The 9,866-nt window shown below is 41.6% G+C and overlaps 1 protein-coding gene across 4 annotated transcripts in view; it reads right to left on the bottom strand.

Annotated features, from left to right (window-relative positions):
* Positions 1–345: 345 nt before the first annotated feature.
* The window catches only part of numb (NUMB endocytic adaptor protein), a 46,952-nt gene continuing 37,431 nt past the window's right edge, over positions 346–9,866 (bottom strand). Inside the window, exons 4-11 of one of the 4 annotated variants that reach the window (XM_082516703.1) lie at positions 8,429–8,461; positions 7,606–7,680; positions 6,295–6,435; positions 5,875–6,079; positions 4,768–5,064; positions 4,507–4,650; positions 3,292–3,423; positions 346–2,621 (exon numbers count right to left, since the gene is read on the bottom strand). In XM_082516703.1, the coding sequence (XP_082372829.1) occupies positions 1,867–2,621; positions 3,292–3,423; positions 4,507–4,650; positions 4,768–5,064; positions 5,875–6,079; positions 6,295–6,435; positions 7,606–7,680; positions 8,429–8,461 (1,782 nt within the window). In that variant the 3' untranslated portion in view covers positions 346–1,866. Of the gene's footprint in view, positions 2,622–3,291; positions 3,424–4,506; positions 4,651–4,767; positions 5,068–5,874; positions 6,080–6,294; positions 6,436–7,605; positions 7,681–8,428; positions 8,462–9,866 lie in introns of all 4 variants that reach the window. The other 3 variants (XM_082516702.1, XM_082516705.1, XM_082516704.1) reach the window with 3 other exon arrangements.

The raw sequence follows: 9,866 nt of genomic DNA, 5'->3' as shown, positions 1-9,866 counted from the left end.
GCTGATTGGGTGCGAGCACTTGTAAGGTGATTGCCAACAGCTTTCACACATTTCTGTAATTAATATTTAATATTACATTGGTACAGTGGCAACTAATTGCTAAAAGAGTATGTTTTGTCAAAAAAACAACTACCCATTAAATCAAAGACACGATTTTTAATCATACAAAAAAAAAGACAAATTATCAATTTTACAACCTGAAACCAATTAATATTCTTCTTTTTCTTTTTAAATAAATCTATGAATATAATTTCACTTAATTATTTAAGAAGTTCATAATTAGTCATTCGTGTTAAGAGATTTCTCACATAGTGTATATTGCTTATAATCAAGAACACACACCACTTTTTCCTCTACCACCATAAATTTATTCAATCTTTTAGCTTCAGTATTTTTCCAAAGAAGTGGAACGAAGTAATGAAATAATTACAAAATGGAAAAATAGATCAGAGAATAGATCATATTCACAGGTTTGATTTAAAAAAATAAAACATGACAGAGAGAAAAAAAAAAAATCAGACAGTGAGAGAAACCATTAATATCTCCCTGCATTTTTCTGCTGCCCGTCAGAACAACAGCCGTCTAACGGAGGTCAGGGTAAGTCAGCATGCAGCTTCTCAGATCCTACAGTACCACAACTGACAAACCGTCGGCGATTGAGGTCACCTGGGAGGTGATGTCGAATCATCTACTTTAGTGCTTGTGCATAAAAAACTTTTTTTAAAAAGAAAAAAACAAAACAAAAAAAACCCCTAAAATTACCAACTTAAAACTTAAAAAAAAATAAAGAGGTGGATTAAAAACAAGATGACACATCCTACAGTGTTAAATAAAAACAAATAAGATAGTTACCACACAAAATGAAAATAAAAATAATGACAATAAAGACAGAAGAAGAAGTTAAACTGTCAAAAACTGAGCACAGGTAAGAGAGGCAACCAGTCGGGCACCACCACCATCGCTAGGTCCACATTGGATGTAAAGCATCTCACTGTAAATAGGGTATCATTGCAGCAACAATCAATCACGGGATGCAACAGATGGCAATAAAGAGACTTGTCTTCAAAAATAAAACAAATAAACACAAAAGTAAAGCAGCTGTCCCTTCACAAAATCTCTTTACATCACATCAAAAATTAGCACTGCCGTGAGCTTTGTGTACAGTATAGATTCTTTATAGATATATATTTTTTGTATAATATATACGATCATTTCTTGTATACACAAACATAAACTCGATTCATTGTAGCTAGCCTGTGCCTTTGGCAAGATTACTTACAACTCTTCTGTTAGATTCCAAAGCTATTTAAAATATACTTAATGCATAAAAATAAAGATTTTGGCATCGTCTCGCTCTATTCTTAAGATTCTGGAAGCTGAGTTCTCTCAGTACTGCTGCATTCCTCTGTCATGCCAACAGGGGGCGCTAGGAACTGGACTTTGTGAAAGGGAGCTGCCACGCCTGGGGTAGTGAAGGAAGCTGCCACACCTGGGGAAGGTGGAGGAGCTGCGGGGAGTGGCTCGGCACAGATATTCCACAGAGTTATGACGACCTTGCGCTCCACAGCAGAAACAAAATAATACAGACAATGCCAATGAAATGCCTCAGGGAGGGGGAGAAGGGGGATACACCCTGTTTTTCATTTTTGTTTTTTGCCTTCTTCTCTCAGTGTCACGCAGGGTTCTGCTCCCTTCTGATTTGCCTGCTGTTCTCTACAGGCTTCACCCCCTCCCCCTGCCGCCACTGAGATTTTCCACTAAAACAGAGCGAGAGAGGCAGAACAACATTCTGAGCTCTAGTCAATTAGTCAATTCAACCAATCCAAGTCTTTAACGTCCAGTTCTTTCTAACTTCAATCTTAGTGTTCAGAGCTGGATCTCAAAGGTTTTTTGTAGCTCAGTAGAGAAGGGATTTGTGGGGGAGGGTGTGGTGTGTTGGCGTGAGCGGCCCTCCAGGGCTGCCCACTGGGCCTCAAAGGCATCTTCCTGCTGCGGGGGAGGCTGTGTAGATGGGGAGGATGGAGCGATTCGAGATGGTGCAGCCCAGCTGTCCGCCCCGTTAAAGGTCACACTGTCACTGGATGGCTGCTGGGGAGCGGGGATTGCCGTGGTGGACTGCGGAGGCTTGATGAATGGGCTGATGTTACTGACAGGCTGAGCGTCATGCTGGGGCGTCGTGGAGACCGGGCCGGGAAACGGCTGGGGTTGTGTGGCTGAGCCAAACACATTAGCCACCATCTGTGAAGGAGTGATGCCAAACACAGGAACGCTGGGCTGAGGAAACGGCAGCCCATTAGCCATCGGGTGGGAGGCTGGAGCCTGAGCGTGGAAGGCAGGCTGGCGAGGGGGCAACATGGGCACAGGAGGGGGTATAGAGGGCAAAAAAGCCACTGGGGGACCAGAAGGTACAGAAGCCACGGGCATCGGCACAGGGGCAACGAACGGCTGGGGAGGAGGCGAGGCAGTTGCCAGGATTGGATTGGGCTGCGGGGCTCGGACAGATTTGGAAACTTCTTCTAACCACCGGTCTGCTTCTGAAGGTGTGCGTTTGTGGGAGGAAATAGCTGGAGAAGACGTGGGGGGCACTACGATCACTGGAGTAGGAGCTGACCAGTCACCTCCTGTCAGCAGAAAGTACAAGAATGAGTCTCGACCCAACATTTAACCGGAAAAAACACGAGACACTGCAACAGTGAGACAGAAGCAGGCAAAAAGAGTATCAGGCAAAATAAAAGTTGATCGTGCTACTGATATCTGTGAGCAAGAATGAACGAGAACCTTTTAAAGACCTGAAAGAAAAACACTTTTTCCAAGTTTAATCCTTGAGTTAAATGATCCATGAATGCATTCATTCTTAGTCTGATTTTTAAAATCTTTATTTATCATAATCCCACCCTGTTCTCTTGCTCTAAAGTGCTACAAAAGATTTGGATACCTCACCTGTATCTGCTTTAAATAACCGGGGGCTGCTAACTTACCCCACATCTGACCTTTAGTTGCTGGGTTGTACTATTTAGGAGAGCAGTTCTATAGCAAGACAAGATGTTTTAGGGACTACTCTAATAAAAATCACTTCTTCCTTAGAGAAGACAGATCCTACTATGTGCTAATCTGTAGTAATCCACACCACCTTTTAAGCAAGCCATACAAATTTGAATGGTTTGATCAAATCTTGTCTTCTTCCCACATATTCAGTTTAACTAGAAAAAACTGCTCATCACATTAGACTGATCTTATAAGAATTATATTGAATTTTAACTCTCAATCCAAACCCTTTGATGAGCTGCTTACCTGTCCGTGCTGAGGCCGTTGCACCTGCAGGGCTTTTAGCCCATGGGTTAGTTTCTCGAGCGGGCAGAGCAGGGGGGAGAACTGAGGGGTTAGCAGTAGTGGCAGCAGGGAAGGCAGGAGTTGTGCCATTCACTAAAGCAAATAAGAGACAGAAGCTAGTACAAGCAAGCCTGTGCAATGGATGATGTCCATTGGACATGCACAATGTTACTCTGCATTTAATTAGCAGTCTAATGAGGCATAAACTGCACGCAAAATAAATGTTATTCACTAAGTTATGAGAAAATATGAGCAGCCACACATTCTCCAACTGCAAATTTAAACTGCAAGCAACACATTCATCAAGTTATTGGAAGCTGGCTGAACTTCTACAGAGCAGAATTACAGGGAAATTCAGCCAAACTGTGAGAAATAAACAACACTGATCATAAAAGTGAATAACCAGGGTTTTAGTGTGTGCTTCTATATTTCCCTGAGTTGGCAAATGCAAAATCACCAGCTGATTGAGCTAAACCATAAAAAACAAATAGTTAAAGTGGACCTATTATACTTTTTCTTATGTTTTGTCATATGATGACAGAGTTCAGTGACTGAACCTGGCATGGCTGTTGGTGCCAGACAGACTGGTCTGAGCATTTCAGAAACTGCTGATCTACTGACATTTTTCTACATGACCATCTCTAGGGTTTACAGAGAATGGTCCAAAAATATAAAACATCCAGTGAGCAGCATCAACAAGTTGAAAATGCCTTGTTGACCATCCCTAATAAGGCCTTCTCAGTCGCACAGCTCTGCTCGCTTGCTGATCAACCCTTCTGATTACAAGAGGCATCCAATTAGAATACATTTAGATTAAAAGGAAGCGGAAAAGAGCTAAAATGGTTTGATACATAACAATTATTTTGAGCTGTGAATCATACAGAGCTACTCTAGTATAGTCAAATAATAAAAATTATTTAATTTAAAAAATGAAACAAACATAATAGGTCCACTTTAAGCATCTTATCTGTTTTCACTTAATTGTGTGTTTAGTATTAAAAATAATCTTTAACTTGCAACAGGATCTAACTAAATATAACCTTTTACCAGTAAACAGCAAAGTTATTTCTCTACTACTTTTTTTATTTTATTTATTTATTTATTTATTTAAATGCAGATTCATTCAGATCTTCTCACAGTACACACAGCTGATCGGAAAGTTTTACAGGTTTTTACCCGGTGCTACAGGAGACTGTGGGGATGAAGCCGGTTTAGGCATCGGCGCTGAAGAGAAGGGATCCTCTGGCGGTCCACTGAAGGCCGTGGCGATCTGAGTACACAGTGAACTGATGCTGTCACCTTCTCCTTCTAACTCAAGGACTGGAGGAGGTGCACATTAGAAAAGAGGTAAAGGTCAGCATAAGCTTATATGCTATAAGAACATGGTAGAAGTATTTTATTGTGCATATTTGTAAGGGCAGTAACAGTTGGACTCACCTGTGTTTTTCATGGGGAAGTCAGATTTGCGCTGCATAGTGGAGGGCAGGTCATTCATGCGCAGTGACTGCTGTCGTTTGAAGGGAGATGTCTTCTGACTAAGTGCCGGGAAGCCTCTGAAGGAGCTCTGCCTGTGGAGAATCTCAACTGGTGCGTGTCTGCGGGGTATCGCCTGAGGTCCCAGCATGGGCACTGAAAGAGGCGGGGACGATGAGGGGGACGGTGAACCGCCCGTCTGGTGGACTGACGAGTTTGTCACACTTGCTGCAGAGTTCCCAGCAACCTTCACTTCTGTCTCTGCTGTAAGAGATGCGCAACATTTAGACAACAGGCCTCTGCAGTGGTAAGAAATCACAAACAAATTAAAGCTTGTGACATGTGCCGATTTAATCAGTCATGCTTTTTAATCATATCTACATCTGTAATTCACTGTGCAACACTACACCCCCTCACAGAGAATGGCAGGTGTAGGGGTCTGAGAACATCTTAGAATAGAATAGAAAAGCCTTTTATTGTCATTGTACATCAAATGTAAATGTAATAAAAATGTACATAGTAGGACAGCAAGAATAAATAACATACAAGAGGAATATATGCAACAAGGGAAAGGCACAAAAGAGCTTGAAAGTAGAATATAGAGTCAGTGATGAAGGTTACTAAGACCATGGCTCAGATTGCTGGTTGGGTGGGCAGGGGTGGTGGGCGGGGAGGGGGGGGGAATAGTTGCCTATCCTTCCATCTTCTTTTGATGTTTTCTTTTTTTTTGGGTGCTTTACAGCGACCTTCTGAGTCAAATTACAAATCTGAGACTGGTGCGAGGGGGAAACTTTCAAATGAATGGTTATATATTAGCTATTGTACATTTAAGGCATTTTAAGGAGCCGCTAATCTGCTGCCATGGCTTTGTAAAAGAAAGAGGTTATGTAAAGCAGCATCAAACTACTATATGCTGATTCGAGCTGTGCTGGTTTATCATACATCTCATTTAAAATATAATCATAAACTTTTAAAAAGTCAATAAACTATTAAACCTTTTTTTAAATTGTGTGGAAGACAAACCGGTCGATCTAATCCTGAGGACGGGGAAAAACACAACTAGATACAGACCTTTTTTAGCATCTTGTAGCTGCCTCATGACTTCTTCCCGCTCTGCTGCCTCTGTTGCTGTAGTAACACGAAAGGAGCCCTCGCGGGTGAAAGTGGTTCGGTTAGTGTCAAAGGTTGCCGTGACCCCACACTCCTTTTCCCGTTTCTGTTTTCGTTCCAGGCAAGCAGCGAACGCACAACCCACAGCGTGACTGAGACGCTCTCCCTGAGAGAAACAATTCAAAAAGCACACTGAAGTGCGTGATATCAAAACGGCCATCTAACCTAAGTGATTCAGGGATATGACGGTCTTTTAAAAAAAAAAAAAAAAAAAAAGGTTAATCGTACACCTCTGAATATGAACTCCAACATTTTTAATGTTCACTGTCAGTGATTATGAATCAGGAAAATAGAACTGCAGTTACAAAAAGGAGTCCCTACTGAGTCTTTAATGGCCATAAAACAATGGCAGATCCAGCGTCGTGTGGTGCCATCCCTGCAGATGTAAGAGAATGCCCGCTCAAAATTCCTGTCTGGAGCGCAGAATGACACCTTCTCTATTGTCTGGTCCAGAATCAGGTCCTGCAAAAAACACACACAACCTTATTATTTTTTGATGCCGTGATTTTATTGCTCAAAGGAGGTTTTCTGATCATCAAGATTCTCTCAGCCACTCCAAATTTTCCAAAACTGGAGTGTCTGTAGCTCAGGGGGTAGAGCAGGTCATCTAATAATCGGAAGGTTAGTGGTTTGATAAATGGCTGCTCTAGTCTGCATGCAAGGTGCTTTGTATTTAATATTGTTGCTGCTTTGGTGCTATATAAATAAACACCTGTAGTTAAGACACTCTGTTACCATTTGAAAACATGGGCTGAAAATGTTCACAGTAAATAATAAGTGAATGAAAAAGAGCCCAAAAAGATGGAACTAATCCAGCTTCAGAAGGACGCTTGGAAGGAAGCTTGCCACAGTTAATACATTAATTCTAATAAAGCATAATCTAGACAAATGGCAATACAATTATAGAAAAGACAAGATCAACAGGGGTAGTACAGTACATGCAGAACTTCTTAGCAGTACTTTCTCACAAATTAGTTATTTTCCACAAAAGGAAATGTTCTACTCCTTCATTATTTCTCATTTAAAATATTTAAAAACCAGCTTGGTAGCATTCTTTAACAATTATCCCCAAGAAGTAAATTGTTAGCTAGAAAAATGTTATGAAAACCGAAATTAGTCAAGTTACATGCAGTGCATAGTTAACTCACCTAACACATGCATGGTGCATTTAACTTAAACTTATCTTAAACTACATTCTGTGCTCACCTGCATGAAATTGCTAGCAAAGGGTTTATTAGTAATCAATGGCAAAAAGAAAAATAGATGGGAAAAATGTATTTTCTTTTCCATGTTATAATCTCCACAGAAACCACAAAAGACCATCAGCACTGGCAGTCTGAGGCTGTTGTCTGGCAACAAACTGATGCATGCAGTACCAGTTACTTCCAGCAGGTGTCAGTGGAACCTGTAATATGACCCTGTTTACCTGAATCTTATCTACAGGTGCACTAAGTACATATTTCCAGTGATCTGCCTTTTGGAGGTCACTAGGCTACAATTGTAGTAGCTTATCTTATTCACTGCTGAAGCTCAGCAGCTTCCACCTTTACAGCTGCTAAAGCTACTCGTAATTCCTCCGACTGTTCTTTCCTTTTGATCAAGGTGCGACAGGCGACCGGAGGGACTCATTACCTTTGTTTTGTCGTCTACAACACGAAGACCATCTGCTGACACCCACAACACAGCTCGCACAGGCTTCTTCCCAGCCTGGAAAACACACGACAGGGATGGAATAAGTTAAGAAACAAGGAAACTTTTTCAATCTTTCCACATGCCTCAAGATTACTTCCCTTTGTGTTATTCCTTGGAACCTTCTCATAGAGGGGTAAGGAAGAAAAATATATATATATCAGTCACACACACACACACACACACACACACACACACACACACACCTGTAAATACATAGAAACCAGCAGGTAAAAAGACAAAAGAGAAGACAAGTCAGGAGTTGTTGCTTTTTTTTTTTTTCTTGCTTTTTTTTTTCTTTTTTTTTGGAGGGGGGGGGGGGGGGGGGGTGTCACACCGTAGGACCCAAATTTAAAGCAAAGAAGTCGATATGAGACAGTGAACCCCATTGGTTAGAACAACAACAATAAACAAGGAAATGTTCATTCACAAAAAAACTGTTCATTGTTCTATTCTTGGTTCAAGGAAGAAGAGCTGAAGGGAGAGAGTCACGCATGTTAATACCACACACACACAAACACACAACAGAAAAGTGCCCTGCCCCAGCCTAAACCGCCCCACCTGCTCACAGCCACATGCATCATTACGTTTGTCTCTCCCCAGACAGATTCCCCCTGTATTATGAACGCGTGTGTTTGTGTGTTTTCTTCCAGCCTTCAGATGTGATCAAAGGGTGAAGTGTGAGAGGAAGAAAAATAATAATAATAATAATGATGATGCTAATAATAAAGAGAAACACACTCAGACACACAAAGCAATAACTTACTTTTGAAAAGAATCCTTTGAAGAATTTCCTGTCCTGGAAGTGGATATGGTAAAAAGAGGAGGGTGGGTGAGAAGGGCGGAGGAGGTGGAAGGAGGAACAAGGCATGAAAATGTTACCTAGGAAGTCTAAAAATTGTCGGGAGCCGAAAGTAAAGGATTGGATTTGGTTTATTTTTGGTGAAGCTGGGTTATGTGTGAGAGTGAGTGGGTGAGGGAATGGATCAAGTAGCTCCATGTGATTCCACAATGAGAGAGATGTTTCGATGATGTGTTTGATGATTACTGTTAGTAACACCACAATGGAAGCAAGAATACCCCTGAAAGCAAGACCTCCACAGGCAGAAAAACCACCCAGGAAAACGTACAGAGCCGTCTGAACAGAGGTGATAAAGATGGCAGATCATTAGGTTTCTGTCTGTGGACGTGAAATTCCTGAATCCCTTTTCGTTCTTTTTCCCTCCGATTCCCGGATCGAGACACTTTGCATTGTTGTTCAGCAGACAGAAACAAATTCCCACTGACAGCAGTTTGACCTCTGAGTCAAACCTGTGACTGTTCAATGGTCAGCCTGAGTCTGGAGTCATGTTTAGGCTTCCACAACCACATCAAAAAAACCAAACCAGACCTGGCCTAGTCTTAGCCACCCCACCCTCCCTCTTCTTTCACCCACTCCCCAAGAGTTCCTCGCCTCCCCGTAAGCTCTGAAAAGGAGTACCACTCCGCTCCTGTTACACAGCCATGGTGGAGACGGCACTCCAAGCGCCATGTTAATGCATGATTTAACATGTTAACCAGAACTGGAGATTCATTTGGAATGAGCTAAGCGATTGTTAGGGTATGTGTGTGTGTGTGTGATTGTGAGAGTGTTTTACATTTATGTTTGAGAGAACCACACAGACATGCTGATGATAGCAAAGCCTGCAAAGTTAGTATTAGTATGCTATGGTTAGGGGGAAAAAATCTCTAAAGGGTTAAGAGGAATGTGGAGGGAGGAGGATTTCGAGGCATTTCTCTGCATTAAAAACCTGCTTAAAAAGACAAAAAAAAAGCACCAACAAAAAGGTAACACAACATTCAAGTATTCAATGTGTGAAGTGAGATGGAACTAAAGTGAATCGGAGGAGTTTTGTGAGCAGAAAGGGTAGTTTTTAAATAGATGAAGGTGATTCCAACAAGACAAAAAAATAAAACAAAGCTGTGTAGCCAACATGATCGCTGTAGATAAAAAATAATAATACGTTGAACATTGAGTATTTTAACTACTGCCTACAGTTACAACCTTTCATTGTCACACCCAACTGGTGGTTTAAAGTCATTTTGCCCTCAAAACAACGGTAGCCACCAACAGGATGTGTAACAACGTATTGCACAGCTTGTGCAACATCGGTCAAGCTGCTGCTTTCTGCAACAGCTCACACCTTACAATATTTGTCACAAGG

This window comes from Aulonocara stuartgranti (assembly GCF_965226115.1).
Source record: "Aulonocara stuartgranti genome assembly, chromosome: 19".
Lineage (NCBI taxonomy): Eukaryota > Metazoa > Chordata > Actinopteri > Cichliformes > Cichlidae > Aulonocara > Aulonocara stuartgranti.
Note: the sequence above shows the minus strand (reverse complement) of the source record. Positions and strands in the feature narration are given on the sequence as shown.